Here is a 24,528-nt window from a genome sequence, read left to right on the forward strand (position 1 = left end):
TGGTGTAATTTCATTACTCGGCCGACCAATGGTGTGACTTCATCACTCACTCAGTCACAGACATTCGCGTTTGTAGGGCTGGCCCCGCTGTTGCGGTCCAGCCAAAACATCTATTAAACAAAACACACCTAAAACAAACAGTAATTTCTCACATTCTGTGAACCAAGAACTATTGTTTCTCTACCTACTGCAGGCAACATAAAGTATCGCTTTCCTCAAGATGTCTTAACACAGTCCAGTCTGCTCCAAACCTTTCTTCACACTAGAACATCATTTTCTTGACCCTTTTGACCCTACAATGGGACATTAACTACACTGGGGCAATATACTACATACGGCACTCACCAAATGTGTTAAATCTCTCTGGCTTATTTTTTTTCTATTATATCAATTAGATGACACAAGGGACACTACATATATAGTTTTGGCTTAGTTTATACCATTATTTTTTTTTAATTGTTAACACTCTATGGTTCAGTTGGACACTGTACATTTATGCCTATGAATATATGTTTTCTTGACATACCTTGCGAATAACATTCAATAAAAAAATACAATTATTTGAACAGTATCCGAATAAATTCAAACATAATTTGTATGACATATTTCAGCGATGCAGGCTTTCATTTAATGTCGTGACTGCAGGCAACACTGCCCTTAATACTAAGCACCATCTGGCGCTATTTGGTTGCTTTTCACACCGCAGTAGCCAGCACGGAAAAATGGCAAGCGCTAATTCACAGTGACGTCCGTGCACACTGAGTCAGCGCGAGCTGTAACGCACGGCGATCTCAAAGGCAGAGCTGCCCCACTGGACGGAATTCGGGGGAAAAGAAGGGGTGCGCGGCGGTGGGCCCCACACCTGGCCAGAGCGCGGGGGAGGAGCTGGGCGTGGCGTGCTCCTCGATGCTCTCCGTGCGCAGTCTCCGCCTCTCGCTCAGCAGCAGGCCCTGGTACACCATCCCAGTGAACTGATTGGCTTCTGCGTGGCTGCTGCAGACACAGGGGGGGAGGGGGGGCGGGGTGAAGCGCAGATGTAAGTGTGTTTGACAGAGGATGAGCAGGGATGAGTTCAGCAGTGTGTGTGTGTGTGTGTGTGTGTGTGTGCGTGCGTGTCTCTTTGGGGGGTACCTGTAACTGTGGCTGTCACACAGGGCCTGATAGATGCACGCAGACAGGGAGGCAGCAAGGGTGTGCAGAGAGTTGACCTGCACCAGAAAAACATTTCAGTCAGAGAAATTATTCACCGAAGCGTTGCCTGACAACTCAGCGAACGGTGTCCGTTATGACAAAGACACCCCCAAATTCCAAAATTTCACATGCGTTTCTTGGCAATACGAAACAGAAAAAGACAAGACTGTGACAATCTGAAAGAAAATGACAGCATATTCATTAGGGCTCTGGTCTTAATTAGTAAATTACCCGGTCGTCGATGATGTTGGGGTGCGGTGGCGTTTCCATCTGCACGATGGTGAAGAGGATGTCGTGGATGTGGTTGCTGAGGTGCAGGACGGGGTTGGCGATGACGGTCTTGGTGGCCGCGATGCTGGCAGAGAGCAGGGGAAGCGTGGTGGGCAGGGGGAGGGGAGACTGCAGCTGCTTCACTGTCGTCTCCTGATTTAGGGTAAAGTACGAGGGAAAAATAACTCCACAATGAAAAAAGAAAACATGAATCCAAAAGTGTAGGTCAAATGTAATTTATAGAAGCAAAGACCCATGGGACAATCAAGACCCTCTCACTTCTGACTCCTGTACTGTCTTCAGACAGTTAGTAAAATTGCCTGTTCTTGCCATCAAAGAACAGTATGCTCATTTAACATACAAAATATAGCAGTGCTAATTAAACTCAACAAAACGTGCAGCGATGGCGAAATGCTTACTGCTTGCTAGCACCGACGCTGATGTTAGACCACTGACCTGCTGGGACTCCTGCAGCAGGAATATGAGCTCCATCCTGACGGAGGTGACGCCTCCACCCTTGGCCCCGTGCAGGCTGCAGTAGCTGAGGAAGACGCGGAGCAGCGCCTGGTTCTTCCTCAGCCAGGCCTTGCGCCTCTCGGCGTGCTGCTGCTTGGCCTGAAGCCGGCGGCGTTCCAGCTGGTGGCGCTCGTAGGCCCCGGCATCCGTCCTGCTGAAGGCCTCATCCAGGTCCGCCAGGCCCTCGCCTTCCTTCCACTTCTCCAGCTCACTGGAGGCCTCCTGGCCCTCCACCTTGTACAGGGACGGGACAGACTTCTCTGAAATTCACTCATCCTCACAGACTTCTACTCAACCATGGCAACACTGACAATAGCAAAGTTACTAGTGTGTTAATGCTTTTCCTAATTTTTCTCCCCAAATTCGGAATGCTGAATCGTATGTTAATCAGTGCTCATTGCCGCAACCTCCGCTATCAATTTAGGAGAGTGCAGACAATCATGTGCTGTTGTCCGTGATGCAAACTGACATTCCGGCCAACTGAAACCCTCCTATCCCTAGATGGCTAAAGCCAACTGCACTACGCAATACATATAACTGAAAAGTTCTTTAACAAGATGACCACCCAGCAGCCCCCCCCAAATTACCTGAACCGGTTTTTTTTTAAATTACAAGACCAAGATACACGAAGTTGACCAAGTCAACAGATATTACAACTGTGGACACAACTTCAAGGCTCAAACTACTCAGCCTCACCCAAAGGTCTGTACTGTTGTCTTTCTGATCACCATTTTACGTAATTAATCACACCATTCCAAAGTTAATTTTCTGCCTGTTAAGCACAAACTAGTACCTTGAGTCTCATACATTAGTTAATTTGTCATTTTAAATAGCTGAATGTAAATTTTAGAAGTGAGTGACCTGCCTACCTTGTAGTTGCAGATCTTGTGCATGGCTCCGATCTCCTTCTCCAGCCAGTTGTAGAGCTGGAACCTCAGCTTCCCGCCATCCACCTCATAGCCTGTCGCCAGCGTCCGAAGCTCAGTCATAAGAATCTTCAGGCAGGCCCGGAACTTGAGCTGCTCGGCGATCACGTCCACCTCCGACTCCCCGGCTGAGTCCTCCCTCTGCAGGCCGGGTGTCCCAGCGTGCGCCGGAAGATCCTTCTTCTCCTCGACCTTTGGAGTCATCATCAGCCCCCCGTCCTCTTCCTCATCTTCGTCCTCGTCCTTGTTGTCCCCCCAGTCCAGCTGCAGGCCGTCGTCTTCGGTCTTGAGCAACGGCTGACTCCAGTCCGTCCCCGCGGCGGAGGAGTCGGTGCCGCCGCCGCCGCCCCAGTCCAGGTCAGCGGCCTTCCCGCCGTTCTCCTGGGGCCGCGAGGAGCCGATGTTGACCATGGAGGAGTCTTTGCTCAAGGACGACCCCGCCTTCTTCGTGACTTTGGGCAGCTTAGAGAGGACCTCCAGAGCCAGCACAGGGCAGCCCACTTTGAAGTGGGCGTTGGCAGTGGTGAAAAAGAGCTTCCGCTCGATCAGGTTGATCTCGTCGACGCCGCTCTTCTCAGAGGTCAGGCCCAGTGTGGCCAAGGTGCCTTCTGGGGAGGCGAAGTGACGGCGGATTATCAAGGGGTGTGTCCGCAGGTAGTTGTAGAAGCTGAAGACCACAGGGTTGCAGGATTTCACCATTACATCTGCAAAGAAAACCAGCTTGTTTAAGGGAAACCACTGTACATGACTACTACAGAGCATTATATGTTCATAACAATAAACAGATGCTGCATGTAAATAATCTAATTTACTGATATCAACAAATTTAAACTCACATACCCATAATATACTTAAAGATCAAAATCAGTATACAAAAAAAGCAATCTTAAAACAGTACCCAATACTAAGCCCTTAAATGGGGGACTGTTGAGAAAATACCCTGAACATTACTTATTAAATGTCAGAAATCAGATGCTGCTCACCGGGATTTTCATCATCTTCCTTTGGTATCTGTTCCAGTAGAGTATCCAGGGCCTGGGTGTAGTCCTTCATTATCCAGAATGCAATGCTGCGCAGGAAGGGGTCAGGGTGCAGCTTGGTGCAAGTGAATCCGGACCCATCCCTCTGGCAACCGAGCACTCTCTCGTACAGTATCCCCTTGCAGGTGGAGGAGCTCTCATAGTCTGACTCATAAAGGCGAGCCACTATCATGGCCAGCTGAATGTCTTCCATTTTCTCAAGGCAGACCTACAATATGCAGGGGTGCAAAGGATTATGGGGATATCTGTTTTTAATTTACAGATTTATATTTTTATGTCACGTTTTAAGGCACATTCAAATATCCTGAAAACTGACCCAGCAAAAACATGATCACAGTACCCAAACTAAACCGATAAATGTCATAACCAGACATTTGACTTCAATTCCTAAAACACATTTCTTGCCAGTTTTTCACTAGAAAAATCTTTAACCTTAAAATTTCTAAATGAATATAACAGACACGCAGGAAATATAATCTAAAAGACCTTAATCTAAAAGACCAAAGAACCAATGACTTGTGACGTGTAGAGTATTATTACATCTAAAATATATATACAGTTAAATGCAAGTATTTGGACAGTGGCTCAATTTTTGACGTTTTGTACTCCAGCACACTAGATTTGAAATAAGAGGCCTGTCCAACATATTAGAAACACCCTTCAGGATGCAGACATGGATGTGTCGGTGACTAATGTCCGCAGAAGACTTCACGAACAGAACCAGGCCAAGGCATTCACCTGATCAGAATCAATTTGAAAATGCGTTTCATATGCTGAAGAGAAAGTTTAAGTCAATTTTCCTGCCAAAACAAGCAGGAGCTGAATACAGCAGCAGTACAGGCCTGACAGAGCATCACCAGGGATGATACTCAGCACCTGGAGATGTCTATGGGTCACAGACTTCAAGCAACCATTGCAAGCAAAGGATATGCGACAAAGTACTAAACATGACTACTTTTATGTACATAACATTAATAATTCCCAACATTATGGTACCCTGAAATTGGGCTATGTACAAAAATGCTGTAATTTCTACATGGTGAACAAATACTCTTAAATACCCTTAAGGCTGAGAATCAGCACTTTAACCACGTGAATTGATTGACTACATATGCAAAACTGTGGAGTAGAGCCAAATCAAGTAAAATATGTCCTTGTTCCAAACATTATGGAGCTCACTGAATACACACACACACACACACACACACATATGTGTATATATATATATATATATATATATATATATATATACACCCATCACACAGCTTTTGGATGCTGTGAAAGCTTCAGAACATGATCAAATAAGCAAGAATAAGAACCTCAATGGCATCTTTGAGGGAGCCTGCCAGAAGGAAAAAGCCGGCAGACTGCTCAAATCGCTGTTTCCCCAGCAGAGAAAAGGCATTTTTCAAAGCTGCTTTCCGCCATCGATCTTCTGAGAAGTTATGACTGAAGAACTGGGTCATCTTCTCATCATGCTGGGACCTGGAAAAAGAAATGTGTAGAAACAGGGAGAAAAAGAAAAAAAAGAAGGTAATACATCCACATCAAATGTGTCAGTGAATATTTAGAGCAGCTAAAAACCTGTACATTGTGTGTGTGGTCTGTAGTCTCAGGCTTTAACAGTAAAATGGCCATAATGACCTATCAAAAATGGATGAATGCAGTCATACCCAGTGTAACTGGTGTGAGCAGTGTGCTTGATTAACTGAGTAGGAGAGCAGTGTGTTTGATTAACTGAGTAGGAGAGCAGTGTGTTTGATTAACTGAGTAGGAGAGCAGTGTGTTTGATTAGCTGAGTAGGAGAGCAGTGTGTTTGATTAACTGAGTAGGAGAGCAGTGTGTTTGATTAACTGAGTAGGAGAGCAGTGTGTTTGATTAACTGAGTAGGAGAGCAGTGTGTTTGATTAACTGAGTAGGAGAGCAGTGTGTTTGACTACCTGAATAGCCCCCAGAGAACAGCTTTTTTCTTCATTGCCAGGTAGAAGAGAGCTGCGTCTAACGGATCGTTGTTCCTCTGAAACGCAGCTTTTCCAACCTACAGCAGAGCAGTGAGAGGGGTTGGTATAACATAGGGAAAGAACAGAGCCTTCCACACTACAGTCAGCACACAGCCAGTCAGCAGCTCTATGTCATGCGTTTGGCAGACTGTCAAGCGGGTTGACAATAAAACACATTGATCTTGGGAGGTAGACGGCTCGTAAAAGAATCTGGCGCTGTGCTACGTAGCGTGGTGGTACAGATTTGGAGTAAGCGTGGGGGGGGGGGGGTAAGAGCGCACCTTCTCCATCATCCTGCGCAGCGTGTTGATGTTGCGCACCCACCAGCCCACCCCCAGGGCTCGGAGCTCGGACCACTGCGGGTCACCCCTCTGCATGGCCGGGATCATGTTCAGCAGCTCCTCCTCCGCCTCGGAGTGGAAGGCCCAGGCAAAGTGGCATGTGGACAGGCCTGTGGATGCGAAGCACACACACACCAACACAATACAAACAAACACACACACGCACACAACCACAGCCATACAAACACCCATAAGCATTGCGCACATATACCCACACAGCCATAAGCATCACATACATGGTGCTTCACCATTAGGTGAAGCATGCTTCATAAACCCTGGAATAAATTATAAATTGCAGTTCATGGGAAGTGCACTTCACTGAATTGCACTACAAACTGCAGATGCTAATAATGGAATAATGGATTATGGACATGCCATTAGAAACTAGTAGAACTGATTATAAACTATGCACATATACAGTATGTGTGTGTACTGTATATATAGCCTAAGTGCATAATATATTATTAACGCTATGCAGTAAATTAATATAGTTTCCATTTCCAGATTGTTGAGTCACTGTACCTTGGTGCAGCAGCTGCATTCTGTACAGCGGGGGTAAGGAGGTCAGCAGGCAGGTGTGCAAGCGCATGGCCAGCAAGTACCTCAGCCCACACTCATCCAGCGCTTCACCCCCTAAACACAAACACACACAGAGGAACAATCAGACCAGGGAGAGGAGACAGGGGCAGGCTGGCAACTACCCTTGACAGTACTCCCCCTCCTCCCGCACTCAAGCACACACAAATGGCCTGACTGGGTTCCGCCTAAGGACGTTTGCTCTATTTCAACTGTCACGCAAACCTCTCGTCCCCAGAGGCCTGCCTGGCCCTGATTAAAGTATGAATGCGTCCAATCCTAGTCCTGCCATTCATGCAAATTGCAGCATGGAAACCCAACGAATGGCTCATTTACTGTTCACGTGGCGATCGATACACTTTTCCACTGACAAAGCTTAAAAGATGAGCGGAGCAGTAATACTCACAGCCATGTGAAACCAAACGCACCAAAGCGGGGCTGTGGGTGACGTGACTAATGTGTCAGACAGCTGTAATCATTTTGCTGTATGGTCAAGTGTGAAATATTAATTAAAAAAATAAAAATACATTCAAAATTCATTTACACCTAAAAATAATTGGGAATTATGGGCAGCCTTAACACCAGGGATACATCAGTATAGACTCAACTGACGTGGCCATCTCTGACCTACTCTAAACTCACATCAATGTGCTAAAAGCCTGAAGCACTTTGCTAAGGTCCGTTCTACACATCTTACTAAATAAACCTCATCTACCCTCCAGGCGACAAGAGAAAAGAGGCCTTGTTCAGTTGACCCAGTAGTTAGCGTGAGTATTGCACTGACTGAACAAGGCAAGAATGAAAATAGACTGTCACTTCACGTCCCACGGTTCAAACAGGATTGCTCAAGTGGAATTTAACAGCGCATGCATTCTTTAACACAAACTAGAGAATTCACCATCAAACCCTTCTTCGCCTTGGCAAGAGACCGAGGCTGTTAATAACTCAGCTGTGCAGCAGCGGGACCCCACTCACCGATGTACTGCTTGTCCATGCCAGAGCTGACCTCGGCGCTGGTGGTGGCCACGGTGTCGGCCAGCGCCACCAGGAACATCTGCTCCAGACGCGTGAGGCCGGGCAGGCTGGAGTGCATCAGGTGGCTGGACAGCACCTGGGCGTGCTCGGCGCCAAAGTAGGTGGGGCCGTACTGCGACAGGTTGATGACGCGCGACCTCTTCTCCTTCTTCTCGGCGGCGAAGCTGACGAAGTCGTCGGTCGTCACCGCCGGGACCTGGAAGAGGTTGGCGTACTGGTCCTCGCCTGGCTTCTGGTCCTCGCCCTCGCCGCCCTTGGCGGCCTCCTCGCCGCCCTTGTAGGACGTGTCCAGGTCGGCGGACAGCAGGGCGTACAGGGGCAGAGGGGGGATGGAGTTGATCTCCGTGTAGTCGCGGCCGCCGTCCCGGCCGGCCAGGATGGTGTCCTTGGCCGTGCTCCCGCTTACGCTGATGGTCCTGGACAGGTGGCGCCTGGCGCCCCCTTCCCCGGCCTCCACGTCCCTCACCACCGCCACCTCCCCGGCGATGCACTTGACCAGGTGGGACAGGATGGCCTTGGCCCGCCGCACCTTCCCCAGGTCCATGAGCTCCAGCAGCTGGGTGGGGTGGTACTGGGGCAGGGTGGGGGACAGCGAGTGGGCCGCCTCGAACAGGCCTCCGTCCTGGAGCACGGCGGGAGCCCGGAAGGCCTCGTCCATGGCCGGGCTCCCCTCGAATACGCTCTTGGACCTGACCCGGGACTCGAGGGCCGCGGAGACGCTTTGGCCCACCGCGCTTTCCGAAGGGGACTGGCCGTCTCCCTCCGGGTCGGCGGGCTTCTTGTCCTGCCTCCACTGGGCGTAGACGTGCATCTCGCAGTCCATCCCCACCACCAGGATCCCGTCTCTCACCCAGGACAGGGACACGGGCAGGGACGGGGTGCCGTCCACCGAGGAGACCAGGTCCACGGACCTCAGGAGGACCCACCTGGACCTGATCCCCTGCTTGATGCTGCCCCCCAGGGGCAGGGTGATGACGGCCATGCCGTCCTTGCTGCTGGTCTGCTCGGTCACGATGCCGGAGATGCGGCCGTACATCAGTATGTTGGAGCCCACGCCCACAGTGAGGATGTGAGACCCGTCCTCTTTGGACAGCCAGTCCAGGTGGACGAAATGCTTGATGTTGGGGCTGTCCTTGTTCGTGAACAGGTCAGACTTGCTGTAGACAAACAGGTTGCTGTCCACGCTGACCCTGGTGTCCAGCACATTGGCCACTTTGGTGAAGTCGTCCAGGTTGATGGTTTGCTCCAGCACCCACTCCGACCCTCCCGTGGACTCGCACTCGTAGATGGACACGTGCATGGAGAACTCCTTGGACGTCAAGCCGTTGCTAGGCGACAGCTGCTTGAAGGAGATGGCCAGCCGGCCCGTGTAGGAGCAGCTAACGGCCACCGGGCGGCCAGGCACACACACGGCACTGTCGTTGTCCTCCTCCTCGTTCATCAGGGCCCAGTGCTCCCAGCGATACGTCCGCCCCTCCTCGGGGTCGAAGGCGCCCAGGTCAACTTCCACGCCACATCGCCAGAATCTGACCTTACTGTCTGAGCAGGTGGTCACTATCAGGTATGGAGCCAGGCAGACTGGGTAGATTGAAGAGGAGCTAAGGTGCCCTTCAAATAATAAGAATAACATGTTTAGTTTATGCAATAAATCATTTGATTTGATTCATACCACAAAGGCAAACACATGATGAGGTTTCATTCTAATCCTTCAATAACTTGCAGACTGAACAGAGAGAACAGAAAGCCAGGACTGATAACACATCCTCTAACAGTGTCCATGAAAAAAAATGGCTGCTGAACTTCAGTCTTGTATATACTGATTGCTCATGCAGAACCACAGCGGGTAATAGCTTTGAGCAAAAATTAAATCTTGCATCTCTATTCTTTGGCTGACAAGGTGAATCTATTATGGAAGCTGACTATTATCATATTATACAGTAACCAGATTAATTAAGGCCCAAGCAAACTTGTTGTTCGAGGGTTCGAGGCATGCATGAAAACAAATGTGACCTGTGGCCTACCCGCTGAGGGCGTCGCCCGGATGACCTCCACCCCGATGGGGAGATCCAGTCGCTGGCTGTACACCAGCCTGGAGCTCAGGATGAGCTTGCTGGCCGACAGCAGGTTGGCGGTGGAAGAGGAACGGGGGAGGGGGCTGTGTCCAGGGGAGACCTCCGGGGAGGACTCGGCGTTCCCATACTGCACTGGGACCATCAGCTGGTTCTGAAAGCCCTGAGCTGGCTGAGTGTTCTCTGCATTCCCCCACAAAAAAACCCCAAAACATCTTTAAATATAAAAACGTGCATGGGACGACGTCAGAGCAGAAGTACTCTAGTAATTTATTCCGTGAAGACACGTTCATTTCTTCTGTTTGTTTCCCATTTGATAACCAGCACGGCATATGGCAGCTCATTTATCTACACAGCAAAGCCGCACATCCCAAACAATAGCGATTACAGCAACATTGGAAATCAATAAGAATTAAAATGGGACAGCTGAACCAGAGTGGCAAGACAGGCAGTAGCACTAAAATCACACACACACACACACACACACACAATATACACTGCCACACATTTTATTTTATTTTTAAAGATCAGACAGTCTGTGCTCCTGATGCATAGTGCACTTTATTCAGATGGGTAAAGCAGAGAGGGCAAGTACAGATAAAGATGTGATCAAGGCACAGAAAGTTTTGTCAGGGAATCACATTTCCAACTACACAGGGATTATAATAGGGTAGAAATCCGTCTATGAACTGGACAAATTCACATTCAAATGGAAGTTCGTGTTAAATTTAGTATTTATGCAGCATGTCTAAATAATTAATTTGAGATCATTTGTAATAATAGACACTCAAATATGGTACTACAATCTTTAGCACTGACACATATTCGCATTGGCTAGAAAACCAGAAAACCCTGTAAAACTGGCTGAGGGTATGTTTGCATTCTTGCGTGCCATCAGATTGCATAAGATTTCACAGGAACGGCGCAACAGTTTCCAGTGTGTGTTCGGATGGAAGCCCATAGCTATTATACTGTACTTTTATACGGCGTCACACTTCAATAGGCCATCCATTACTTTGTCTTGTGGGGTACTGTAAATTTGTTGAATACATTTTTGGTCCCTTTTGATTGTTAGCAGCCAGTTTGCAATGTTTTAATGTGTTCTGGGACGGCAGCCCCAGCCAGTGACTCTGTCTAATACTGCAGTGCACTGAGGAGACTGCGCACACCCAGCTTCATTTCCTCTTATTATGAAAAGTCAGCCGTGATTTATGTAACAGGAGAAGGGGAAATCGATCATCACCGCCCTGCTCCTTTTTAAACATAAGACGGCGGTGTGTGACACTGCTGCGGCGTGCGTCTGATATACAGTATATTCATGATTTATACGCATGATATATTTGCAGTTATAACAAGTGCTAGTTTCAAATATGCCAGCTTGCATAATGTTGAATTTCGTAAATCTGAAAGACTCAATGTCATGAATTAATGATGTAAGGGACATTATTTGCACACTGCCTTTGTCCAGTCAACATGCAGACAATCTTTATCTGCTTGTTACAAGAGTTTGTCTACCTGTGTACCAGAAACCTGCACTAGCATTTTTATATAAAATAAATTGGGAAACCAGATTTCAGTAGCTATATTCCAGAGAAATTAGAAATAAAGCAGAGTCATTGGATGATATGAGGTTACCGTGGTTACTAGAGAAGAAGCATGTGATACATACCCACACAGGCTTGAACGGATTTTAAGTGCAGGTGCCACATTTGCAGAACAGAGTTCCTGTTTTCATCCTTCTCAATAACCACCAGAAAGAACTTTTCAGAGAAGGGTGGAGCATTATACTCTGAAGAAACACAAAATAAATATGAATGCATCTGCAACTACTGGATGACAATAAAACTGACAATAAAATAGCTCGATATTGCATATAGATGATACAGTGCATATATTAATTGGTCATTCTTCAGCTATAGTACCCAGAGTCTATAAGAAAACAAAAATGCATTAAAAATGCAAAAACAAAAATGCACTGAAATGCACTCAAATGTGAGCATGTAGCTCAGTAACTCTACAACCTTAATTTTAAATGAATTGAAAAACATCTGCACAAATCCCTCCTACCCTCAGAGGAGGGGAGATTGGGGGGTTGGTGCATTTCAGGGAAGTCGTCATGCGGCTTGTAGCCCAGGATGAAGTCCTCCTGGAACACGTGGAGCAGCTGTGTGTTGGACCCACACTGCGCAGAGAGAAGGGGGGATAAATCTTTGGGCCCCGGTGTTTATTCAATGCAAAGGATAAACCATTCATTCTAAATTCTAAAGTATTCCAGACCAAGATCAAGGCTCCCTCTCACCTGGTTTGTAATAACGTCAAGTTCGATGATGCACCCTGGTCGGGCAGTGGACTGCTGACTCACGATGTTGAAAACTTCGCCGACGAGTTTCTGTTGCCAAAGACGGATGCGTCATTACAGGCCAGCTTAGCTTTTTAAATTAAGTAGATGGAGACAGAAAATGAGCAGCCTGCTGGCAGAACGCTTTGACTTACAGAGGTCTCTGGGTCGGACAACTCATCCAGCAGCTTCCGGGCGTCCACCACAGCCTGGTACAGCCTCAGGTTTTTCCCGTCGGAGGCCACGAAGCACGCACTCGCTGAATTACAGTACGTACCTGGCAGAGGCGATTTTTGCATATTATTAAAATGCAAATCTACATCAAAAAATGAGTCTCCCTGCTGCTGTGCCTCAGAAGATTTGCTAAGATTTTCCATCCAGTCATACATTAGGCTGACAGCCTGTATTATGCCACCCCATAACCCCACCAAATCTATTTAAAGCTATAATTAAAACCATTTATAAATGAAGGGTAGAGTACAAGTGACAGGCCGTATTAAGTCAGTAATGGTCTATTTAATACAGATGAAGCAAAGCAAAAAGAAACAAAGTAGCTTCATACGGACGGTCTCCATTTTAAACACAGAGAGCTCTCTCACCGAGGACGTAGCTGGGGATGAGCGTGGGCAGCCAGGCCACATTGGAGAAGGCGGAGGTGTGGAGCGAGTTGATCCGGGCCAGCTCCGACACACCGCCGGTGCAGGACAGCGGCCCGATGTGGTCCACGCGCCACAGGATGAGCTCGCTGTAGATGGCGTTGGGGTCGTGGAAGGTGCGCGTGGCGGCGTTCTTCAGCTGCTTCCTGGGGAAGCTCTTCTGGTGCTGGACGGCCCTCAGGACGCTCTTCTCCTGCTCCGAGTCCCAGCCGCTGTCGGCCTGGGGCGTGTGCAGGGCGTTGTGGTGCGAGGAGGTCAGCAGGAGGGGCAGCACCGTGTGGCACGCCAGGTCGTTCAGGTGGAAGCGGTGGCCGCAGTAGCGGAACTTGTGGGAGACGGTGAGCACCGAGGAGAAGGCCGACTTCTCGGCGAAGGTGACGGCCCACTGGTTGAGGGAGCCGTCGATGTGCTTGGACACCATCATGACGGCCGGGCCGATGATGGCGGCCAGCGAGTGGGCGGCGGAGCCGGAGCCCAGGCCCGCGGAGGCCGAGGCGCTCAGGGGAACGCTCGGGGCTTTGGCCTTCTGGTCCGGAGCGCCGGCGGACTGGCGCTCGGCGAACGTGTAGGCGTACATCATGATGTTCTTGCTCAGGGAGTTGGCGTCTCCGGTTGGGAAAGCTACAGGAATCTGGGAGGAAAAGGACACCTGGAGAGAAATAAAAAAAAACATTCCCAGTGAACCACTGCGATTGGGATTAGTTGCCAATTGGCGGCCTATTATCACTCAGCTGGGTGCTAAACACTGGTGATGTGTGGTATGAGTCAATCTCTCACTCCCTCGCGTTGTTTTGATATTCTTGATATTTGTGAAAATGCTTTGTGCAGCCACTCATTACCATTAGCACTGTCATTTTCTCAACAAACAAATATCAAATTTTGGGAAACTGCTACACAAATTACTTAAGAATAAACATATGAACTCAAATTTACACCACTTCAAAATGTCGTTTTTGCTGGCAGAGGGCCTAACCTGGACTTGTCGGAATATCCCCGGGATGAATTCGTCGAGGTACTTCACGTGCCACACCAGAAAGGACCCGTCGGCGGGGTGGATGGTGAACAGCATGTCGGGGCTCTTGTTCCACTCGAGAGTGAGGGTCTCCATCTTGCGGTCCAGCAGCATGGAGGGCAGAGGGACGCTGCTGCTGGAGCCGGGCGAGGAGGCCTTGGTGCTCCCCTCCTGCTCTCCCTCCTCGTGCTCCGATGACCCCTTGTCCGACATCTCGTCCAGATCTGCAACCGTGAAAATACCCGTCGCTTGACAAATGCATGTTGTTGCAATACGTTGATGTCAATAGGGAGCACAAAATCAGCTCACGCATCATGCAACACTGGAGTGTGTCAATACAATTCATAGACTCAAGGATGATTATCAGGATGTTCACTCTAAAGCTTTATATCAAAATCAGTCAAAATGTGATGCCACACTTTCCTTACACTAAATGAGGGATCCAGCAAACATTTCTATGCATTTTTTTACATGTATGTATGAATGAAAAATATTGTCTAACAATTGCAAAATGTCAATGCTTGCATAAATTTGACTCAAAGATAATGTGCCATAGGATTCAGTTTAAATAATCACAAATTAAAATTAGTCATGGTTATATCTGTTGATTGATTTAATTGCCATCAGTTTGAAATCAGGTTCAAATTATACACTGTGAGAACTCCTGGTGGGGGTGTTACCAAAGTCGAACTTCATGGGCGATCCCTCCTGGTCAAACTCCTCCGGGCCGTGCTCCAGGTGCTGCTCGGAGATCTTCCGCAGCTGCTGCATGAACAGGTCCATGGAGGTGGTGAAGCTCAGGTCTTTGTTGTTGAGCCAGTGAACAACGAACCCCCCGCTGGCCTCATCCACGGAGAACGCCGCCCCAGCCAGCGCAGATGGAATATCTGGAGGGGCGCAAAAGGCTGTGATGTCATCGCGCTATTATGAGCACTAATAACCTCGAATGAAGACGAGATAAAGGGAACCTCCAGTGGAAAAAAACAGGCTCCAATCACATATCATTTGTATTTAGGCCACAGAAAGAGTTACTTGGCATGGAGGGCTAGAATCTATTTATTTGGATCCAACTAGCACAGCAGCTGCCTTTTCAAAAGCAAAATCCTCGAAATGAATTTGCTAGAACAAACCACACAGATGGTGACTTGTCTATCCTGACGGAAGGGGTAAATTTCCATCGTGGACGCAGAGATAGAGCGGCTCCCCGTTACCTGTGCTGGGGTTGATGCTGGCGGAGATGTGGAAGTGACAGAGGGCACTAGCGTGGTGAGAGATGTGCCTGTGGACCTCCTGTGAGCCCAGCTGGCTGGGAAGCAGCTCGGTCTGAGACGCCAGGGCCGAGGACCTCCTCCTGCCCCGCCGCAGGTGCTTCAGGTGGTGGATCGACTGGGAAAGTCAAAACAATGCAACTTATATGACGAGGCTAAATAACAAGTTCAAGACCATGGAATCCTTCATTTAAAACTGCACGAGTGATCATATTATATAAAATACAACAAGTTATAGACATAAAACAGTATAAATCACCACATTCAAAATGTACTGCATTTTTATACCATTGTGTGGATAAATTGTGCAGGCACAATAATCCGGGTACTTACTTTACTTTGATGCTTGTGAAAGCTATCTGTTGATTATGATAATTGATGCAATGTTCTGTTTTTGCACAAATCTGAGTCTATGGTAGAGCAGCAGTAAGCAACATAGCTGCATCATCTTCCCGATGGGAAAACTACCTCCAACTACCTACGTCACTACTACCTCCCACAGATGAAAAGAGTCAGAGCGCTAGATTCTGAACTGTAGTTCCATCTACTATTAGCGGCTTAGCTATATGTAGCGGCTCAGCTTTCAGATGTGATCACCACCCTGTCATGCCATATATTCTTTTATATGCACGGCATGTCATGGTTTATATCATATATATATATATATATATATATATATATATATATATAAAACACACAGACACAGACACACAGACTTTTACATTAAATTTAATATTTGAATATTTGAAACCCAGAAAATTCTACACTTGTTCACTTGTCTTAGCCCTTTGGTCTTTGCCAATTCATGGCAGAGGTTGGCTTTACCTCCAGGGCATGCTGGATCTTATCCTTCTGGCCCCCCATGTTGGGCAGACTGCTGCTGAAGCTGGTGCTGTTCTCTGAGATCTGGCCCCCCGGGAGGCTGTCCTCAGGGAGCAGCGTCTCTGACCACACCCGGCAGATCCCGTCCTGACACGAGGTGAGCAGCGCGTTGCACACCGAGCCCCTGTTTGCGTGTGCACAGCCATGAACATATGGATGCACACCAGCACGCATAGACATGAACGCACACACAGACACACGGGCACGCACGGATTCACACATGCACGCACGCACACAAACAGGCACATACATACCCACATATATACAGAACATGGAAACAAAACTAGCTTACCACATATATATTTTTTTAAAATAACAATATAATGTATCATATAGTACTTTAACAATACAAATTAACAATACAAATGCAAGACAATGAGAATGACATAATCGCAGTCTAGGAGATCCCTTACAGTTGACTTAAAGACTGGAAAACTAAAGCAAAGCTGTACTTACTTGGGCATGTACTTGCTGGTCTTCCTCCAGGAAAACCCTGTGACAGCACGGGGATGTGCCAGATACACAAACGAGAAGTGGACCGGAGGGGCCTTCTTGTCCGGAAGGTCCGGGATCACCACAGCAGACTTCCAGCCCGTGGTGGGATACCACACCTTCAGCAGGCAGTCATCCTGTGTGAAAACAAACAAGGAGCTTAGGTTAGGCCTGTGGTGAAAACATCTCTATGTACCGCTGGCCTGCATCCAATTAAATTAAATAGGATACTGGTTTAAAGCTTCAACAGTAGATAGTTTTAAAAATAAGGTAAGGGTAAGCAACAGATTCAAATACTAAAAAAGTTACAAAATGTTTTCTAAACTTCCCTTCCTGGTGTGTTCATTGCTCTGTGGTTTAACTGTATTGCATTGGCAATTTCCACAAGACATACTTCTATATTTAAACCATAATATAGTTTTGAAGTTCAGTATTAAAACTAATGCCATTGAATCACTAAACAAATACCTATATTGTCCAAAATGAGGAAATAAGGGCTTTTCAGAAGCCAAGGTTGAGGTTGTAATTGCATACAAAAGACATGATGAGTTGCTAAATATCCTGCACAGGAAGTGGCACACAGTCAGTTAAGAATACGCAGGACTGTCATACCTTCCCTGCTGTTGCAAAATATTCCCCATCAGGTGACCACTCCATTATATGCACAGACACAGCAGTCCTGTAGGAAATGGAACAAAACAGGAATAGTGAGATGTCCAGGTGTGCACTGTGTTCATAATATTCCTTACAAATACTCATTTGATGTTTCTGCACAAGCCTTTCTCTCACATCTTAATGAAAGGTGAGACAAAAAAAGAAATACTAAAATATGATTATGGAAGTCAATATTTTTCAGAAACTGAAAATGGCTGTTTCCAAAGAGGGTTGAGGTTACACAACTACCAAATTACTGTTCCCCTTTCTCACAAATGAAAAACACCGCGGGTAGTGGCCGTCAGAGCTGAACAGGTGCAGTAAATTTTTAGAAGCATAAAGACCCTGTAGTTCTTATTGCAATGCAGTTACCGCAGACGAGGCCAATGTACCATGTCGGTGAATGCCATCTCTGTCCCTTCGTTTTGCTGAAATGAGCTCAAGCAAGGCAAAGGACACTCACTTGCACTGCCACACACACTTCCAATCATTCAAGACCGGGTGCAATTTATCATCCGCCATCTGACTGTCTTCCTCCTCCACAAGCGTGTCGCTGGCGGGCGGGGCCCACAGCTGCAGTTGCTCCGTAGCGGCGAGTATCCGTTTACCTGGGCCAAAACACAGCACCCATCGTTTTAATAAAATACACATTTCACCGAAATTGCATCCACAGAATCCTGTTTTAAAACGCACTGAGAACAGTAAAAGGCTGGGATTAAATAAACACTTGTTCTTGAAGGTGCAGTATGTAAATTTGGAGAAACAATCAAGTGAGAGCACGATTTTGAAAAAACGTTACACCCCCTCCCCTCTGCTCTCCCTCCAAACATATGCATGCACGCTGTCTGACATCCGAGTACAGAAGAGAGAGGACAAGAGTGTTGAAAAGTAGGGAGAGGAGTGCAGTGCATCATGTCTCATTCACAGGTAGATAAGAAAACACATAACATCATCATAATGAACATAGAAATGAACATAACTACATTTTTAATTTACAGCTATGGGCCATAGCAAGCATGATATTATTGCCCAAAATGATTGAATTTGATGCAGAGAGCTTTTACTGATTGGTTGTTAAGATTCGGGCATGGAAAAATTAGGAGGGCCTCAGAGCACGGGGCAGCCAGAGAGTCGTTTTTTCTTAGGGCTCTTAATTTATTGATATCTGTCAGGTTGTGAAGGAAATTTAACCAAATATGAACAAAAGTGTTCTAAAACAAAATTACATACCGCAACTTTAACACTGCCAAACAAATAAGCAATTATGAATTATGTATTTTCCTTCACAAATTGAGTTTGCAAAGGAAAAGTTACTGCTTACTTGGGAGTAAAGAAATAAAATTCACATCATACTAGACTTAGGCATATACTCAGACCTGCAATGTGCTTTGTTCTTCCAAATGAGTAACAAACTTAAAGTAGAATACCTTCTTTGTATTTTGATACATAACACTTGAGTTTGGTGATCAATACAAAAAATAGTGTTAAAGAAAGAAACAACGACATTGGTTGAATTAATCGATTCAGGAATAAGAAAAAAGTTCACAAGAAGCTGAACTTCAACTAAATTTTATCCCCAGTGTTTTTTCCCCCCAAACTAGGATTGCCTAATAGTGTTATTGTAGGTCTATAGCTGCAACAGCCTCCATCACACTGAGAGACTGCAAGCCAGAATTCTATGCACATGGCAATCCGCACACTGAGCTGTGCAGTCACAGTGCCGGAGGACAGCACGGCTGACGCAGCTGAGGCATGCAGCACTCACACATCTGAGTGAGCAGATGAGTTCATATTGTGCGATGGGGCAGTTAATGCCCTTCTGACTGAAACCCTTCGGAAATCCTCCCTCCCCTGGATGAGATTATGGCCTATAATGTGCTGCCTTGCAAGGCTTCTTCCCAGACAGCACAATGGGATGCAGTGGGGCACGTCACTGTAAAAACAGCCGGTCCATAGCTGTACCACTGCCTTCCAACCTCCAATACAGTCACATGTTCAGCATTAACTGAACTGATTCAGTAGAAAGTACTTTATTCTGATAAAACCATCTTTGACTAGATTTAATCTATACACTGAACCTATTGCTGTATGTAATTAATATACTAAAAGCATGCCATAACACAGTTTTTTAAATGGACAGAAGAAGTGATAGATGCAGTCTTCATTACCTTGTGGGTCCCATGCCAAATTGTAGGCCATGGCATTGAGGAAAAACTGTCCTGTCTTTTGCCACTGATAATTAAGCTGCTGTTCATGAAAAAACGTGAGCAGAAACACAATAAATGTATGCAAACAGACATCGTGCTGTATGTTAATGTTAGAACAAGCAAACAATAACCAATTAAATTATACCAGGAACATTATGCACGTGAAGAGCTTAATTAGATTAAATAAGGCTATAGAAGTCTTAGTTTTACCACATGCAAACAATACTAATTTCTTCCACATCAAAGAACTGAGGAAGGAACCTAATTTTAATGCTTAAGAATACAGGAATAGCAGTTTTTCCTTATAAAAGAGTTGTTAATTAATTTGTTCTTGGGAAGACAGCCAGAATTCAAGAGTCTAAGAGACACTCAAAAGCCTTGAGAAGCACACACAGAAGCAGACAGCACAGTCCATTGGCTGTGGTTGAGTAAATAATTAAGTGCAGATAAGATCGGCCTGTCTCTGACTATCCGGTAAGTGCAATGAGAAAAGCATTACTTACATTGTGTCGTTTGTTTGGGTTAGTAGCGATTGGCTCAAAAATGCAGACAGTGTTCCCATAGGATGCCGCAATCTAAAAATAAATGCGTTACTGTAGTGACAACAGGGTACCAGTCATGTCCAACGCCATGTCCAACACGGAGCCGGAGGAGGCAAAGGGGACTAATCCCGGGACACTTACTCTTCCAAGCTGATGGGAACACTCCACGCAACCCACTTGGATGTTGCCATGGTGCGCGCCGGGGACGATCTGAACGCACTCGAAGTCGCTCGCCAGGACGACGATGTCGCAGCCCGATCCATAGGCCTGCGAGCGGGGAGGAGAGAGGGGACGGATTAGCGGCTCTGTCATTAAGCAGGACTGCGTGCCGTGCTCTGGCCGGCGGCTCATGGGTACCGCGGCGCGCGGCACCGCTGACCAGACGAGCCATCGATCGACAGCCCCGGCCCGGTCCGCTCTGCCTTAACACGAGCACGGCGGAGCCGAGGCTCAGGCGTCGGATTGGTCGATGGCCGCACTCCACAAACGTACTGTACGCTGAATCGGGTCTCCATTTGTCGTGACCGGCTGTATGCTTATGATGTGGCGTGGGTTCTGTTTAGACCACGAATGAGAAAAACAATGCATGTCAGCTCAGCAACCCCCCCCACCCACCCCCAGGCAACTTCTGCTTTTTTAGAAATGTGCATATTATTTTACACAGGGGTTAGATCTGTCACAGGGCTTAATGACACACCTGCAGCCAGGCCCTGCCCAGAGGTACTAACGAGCCTGGACTGAGCACAATGCAGCACCTGTTGTTACCCAAGCCCCAGGATAGCGCACCCGGTGCCGTCCTCATGCTTTATTTATGGGAACATAAGAAGCAGAGAGCCTCAGCGACATACGGAATGAGTGCAAACCGATGCATTTTCAGCATACCGCAACGACTGAAAAAAACAAACAAAAAACAAAACGCACACACGTACGTGTGCACACATGCATACAGAGACCGTGGGTGCGCTTTTGTGCGAGGTGGTGTCGTTTTTCTGCAGAGTGGGAAGTGGAAACAGCGAAGTGGGATACCGTGGCGATCAGACAGAATGCTCAGGAGCCCCTGCAGAGCCTCAGCACGTAGAGGGAGAGAGGAGAGGGGAGAACACGAGAGAGAGAGAGAGAATATGAGAAAGGGAGACAGAAAGAACACAAGAGAGGGAGAGAAAGAGAAAGACAGAAAGAACACAAGAGAGAGAGAGAAAGAGAACATGAGAGTGAGAGAGAGAGAAAACATGAGAGAGACAGAGAGAGGGTGAAAGAACATGTGAGAGGGAGACAGAAAGAGAGAGAGAGAGAGCGAGAGAGCGAGAAGAAAGAGGAAAAGAGAGAGAGAACACAGGAGAGAGTGAGAACATGTGAGAGAGAGAGTAAGAGAGAGAGAGAGCTGCTGCAGATCTCAGGGCATTACAGCCAGCGCACGCGTTACAGCAGGAATTAAGAGCAGTCACCGTCACGCACAAGGCAGCCATGTCCTGCAATACCTTACAAATCACACCCACCACAGGAGCAGAAATGAGGAGAAAATAAACGCGCAGACATATAAGACAGATTCTCTCTCTCTCACACACACACACACACGCACACGCACACAAAATGCATTGTTTTGCTTTTTACATTACCATTTCTATGCACCACTACACTCAGTCTACCCTCTGGACTATGGTACAGTGCATGATACAGGCGAGCGCACCTAAAAGAGCTGGAATTCAGACAGAAATTTTGCTACTTTGCTTTTTTTTCCCATTCCTTTCATTGGCTTTCTGAGTTATATGACTGTCTCTGTCTGACCCCCTGAGCTTCACACTGACAACAGGAAAGCTTAATTGACATACCAGGGACCGAGAGGAGGCAAAGCGGCTTGCTGCTTAGCGGCTGTGTACCCTAATGCACTTTTTAACCGCTCAACATTGAGTCTTATGTCCCTCATCGATCTCGAGAAACCTGATACAGATGACAGTCAGACTCGGCTTTGCTTCTAGCTTGCACCTCCGGCACGTTCAATCATATGCTGTTTGCATTAGTATCTCAATAAGAGCTTTCATTTAAATGGCTTAAAACCACCGCAAATATTCAGGGACATCATGTCCGATGGCAGCACTAATGGCTGCTCACGCTAGCCTATGACTGGGTTGCATAAAGGACAAAAGATGAACCATCCAGGGTAAAACGGTAAGCTGCATGTAAATAAGAACCACGAGATCTGCAAGAATTTGCAAGTATATTTTCAAGGTTCGTATGCAAAAAAAGATGTTACTCAACCCAAAGACATGTGCTTAAAGCATGATAAACCACAGCTCTGAAAAGAGCTCTTGTTCATTGCGAATGTACTTGGGTTACTTGTGTCTTACATAGAGATTAGCCTAGTTATTTCCATCAACGATTCATTGATGCTAATATAATTTAACACCACCTCAACCATTTTAAACTTCCCTTCAGTCCTCACACTTTTCCAAAATATAAAAATTCGCTTCAGTTTTTTCCCATAATACAAAGCATGTGAACAAAGCATATGACTAAGTCCCCCTAGATCTCCAGGCTGGTATACAGTGTATACAGTAGCTGCACAAAGTGAACATCTGTGAGCCTCCAGGCAATTAAGTGGGACGTGAAACCTTGGGTTTACCTGGAGTCTTAGGAGGCAATTTGTGCAGGGACTCCTTTCCTGCGTATTGGTAACCACAGTGTACGCTCATCAGAAAGCTTACTGCTAAAGGTCTAATCAACCATAACGCTGTTTTCTGGAACTCAGAACATCGCTAAAACAAACTGAGCACAGGACGCAGACACAGACACAGACACAGACACACACACACACACACACACGACCATGCATAAGCACGATGATGTACAACCCAGGAGTCTCTCTCTGTCGATGCAAGCAGATGCGACTGAATTCTGCGCCATGCTTCAGGGCAGCCGGAGATTTCTCTTTCTCGACTGCACCTGAGCCACAAAGCCGGAGCCAGCACCACGGCTGCAGTCACCCTCATTTCCAGCTATAGTGCAGGAAGCAGAGCTTCCTGGGAGCAGCCATGGTTAGAATAACAAAGGAAAGGCATGCCAGCAAACACCACTCACTATGACCCATATACTGTACCTCTGAACAAACTGTCAATATGGACCTATTACCATGGTTTATGTAACTTGCACTTCTCAATAGTTCCCATCATGCCACACACACACAACTCACGTAATATTCAATTCCATTCATTTAGATGGACGGAACAATTACCCCAGAGACATGGCATTTAGGATTTCATTACTAATAATTTGCCAAGTGGATGTCCTTTTCCAGGAATTAACTTGCATTTTCCCTCATTTCAATTTTGTTTTGGCATAATTTCAAACCCTCCATGCTAGATCTTTACTGAAGCTGCTTATGTTATGTGTCGGGTTTTAAAGACAGAACCAGTCCTTGTGCTAATGCCCATTTATCAAGATATAACCCCTGCGGCTTCTACCAAGACATAACAAAGGCCTATATGTTGGCCGTTATATTGTATTGTGATTATATATGTGCAGTCATTCGCTTACGTACATAATTTACCACTCCTTGTAACACACTATCACATGTTTAATTCTTTTTTTTTGTAGACAGTGAATTGTAGAACACAAACACTGCATAATTGTCTAGAGCATGATCTCTGAAGATATGACTGAAAGTACAATGATGACAGTAAATTAAAGCCAGCGGTTCCTTTAAACCGTCATAACGTAACAAAACCAAAATGATCCCTCTGCTCATACGTCTCAAGTGAAATAACTGAATAGTTTTGTTAAGAGTTGCATTCAGCAAGCTGATTACCGACGGTCGCCAACATCTTTCTCTTCCTAAGTCCCAGGACAGGTTATTTCAGACAGAGGAAATGGCGTGAGCGGCATTAATTGTTCATTTGTGAAGAAACAGACCGGATATTAGCAATAGTCTGTCATATTATCAATGTATTATTGTGAGCTAAATTACAACAAAATACCGTTAACAGCAAGGATGCCTCACCTTGAGAAGGAAAAAGGCTGAAAATGACTAGGATTTGCGCATTATATCTTCATTCAAGTGCAGATTTTAGGTGCATTACAATGCAGAAACTCGATAGTTAAAATGGTATTGAGCTTAATTGCTACGCTGATAAACAAACTGTCCTCGCACTGCTGAACAATGCACTATTGATCGTGACAAAATAAAACACATCATGACTGCCACCAGCCAGAAATTCAAGCAAAATTGTAGTGTACTCCACTCCCTCAGGTTGCATCTGACGTTTTCAAAATGTCGCCCGGCTACATCACTACTTTGATGTTTAAATGCACTTTGCGTGGCTATGGAACATTATTATGTTTATGTGCGTAGTACAGTGGTCGTATTAATTTAAATAATGCAACCATCAGGCGTAGTTCTACGTCATAGTCTGTCCAGCTGATGGTCACGATGACAGCCATTCTGGTGGTTAGGGGAGCGCATTGACGCCAAATGTTAATACAATTCCAGCTTTGCAATACTGATTGAGGTGTGCCGTTA

At 46.6% G+C, this 24,528-nt stretch overlaps 1 protein-coding gene across 3 annotated transcripts in view; it reads right to left on the minus strand.

The window, feature by feature from the left end:
- Positions 1-24,528, minus strand: part of LOC135255379 (dmX-like protein 2) — a 40,179-nt gene that overhangs the window by 14,616 nt on the left and 1,035 nt on the right. For 2 of the 3 annotated variants that reach the window (XM_064336470.1, XM_064336467.1), the window contains exons 2-28: positions 20,157-20,282; positions 19,977-20,048; positions 19,435-19,513; positions 17,730-17,874; positions 17,225-17,291; positions 16,577-16,749; positions 16,064-16,244; positions 15,182-15,356; positions 14,651-14,857; positions 13,932-14,194; positions 12,902-13,607; positions 12,458-12,579; positions 12,264-12,353; positions 12,032-12,146; positions 11,634-11,753; positions 9,917-10,147; positions 7,836-9,503; positions 6,807-6,917; positions 6,225-6,394; positions 5,884-5,981; positions 5,263-5,428; positions 3,887-4,151; positions 2,847-3,607; positions 1,918-2,211; positions 1,423-1,614; positions 1,132-1,208; positions 863-993 (exon numbers count right to left, since the gene is read on the minus strand). In XM_064336470.1, the coding sequence (XP_064192540.1) occupies positions 863-993; positions 1,132-1,208; positions 1,423-1,614; positions 1,918-2,211; positions 2,847-3,607; positions 3,887-4,151; positions 5,263-5,428; positions 5,884-5,981; positions 6,225-6,394; positions 6,807-6,917; positions 7,836-9,503; positions 9,917-10,147; positions 11,634-11,753; positions 12,032-12,146; positions 12,264-12,353; positions 12,458-12,579; positions 12,902-13,607; positions 13,932-14,194; positions 14,651-14,857; positions 15,182-15,356; positions 16,064-16,244; positions 16,577-16,749; positions 17,225-17,291; positions 17,730-17,874; positions 19,435-19,513; positions 19,977-20,048; positions 20,157-20,282 (6,805 nt within the window). The remainder of the gene's footprint in view (positions 1-862; positions 994-1,131; positions 1,209-1,422; positions 1,615-1,917; positions 2,212-2,846; positions 3,608-3,886; positions 4,152-5,262; positions 5,429-5,883; positions 5,982-6,224; positions 6,395-6,806; positions 6,918-7,835; positions 9,504-9,916; positions 10,148-11,633; positions 11,754-12,031; positions 12,147-12,263; positions 12,354-12,457; positions 12,580-12,901; positions 13,608-13,931; positions 14,195-14,650; positions 14,858-15,181; positions 15,357-16,063; positions 16,245-16,576; positions 16,750-17,224; positions 17,292-17,729; positions 17,875-19,434; positions 19,514-19,976; positions 20,049-20,156; positions 20,283-24,528) is intronic. The other variant, XM_064336468.1, reaches the window with a different exon arrangement.

This window comes from Anguilla rostrata, chromosome 5 (assembly GCF_018555375.3).
Source record: "Anguilla rostrata isolate EN2019 chromosome 5, ASM1855537v3, whole genome shotgun sequence".
NCBI lineage: Eukaryota > Metazoa > Chordata > Actinopteri > Anguilliformes > Anguillidae > Anguilla > Anguilla rostrata.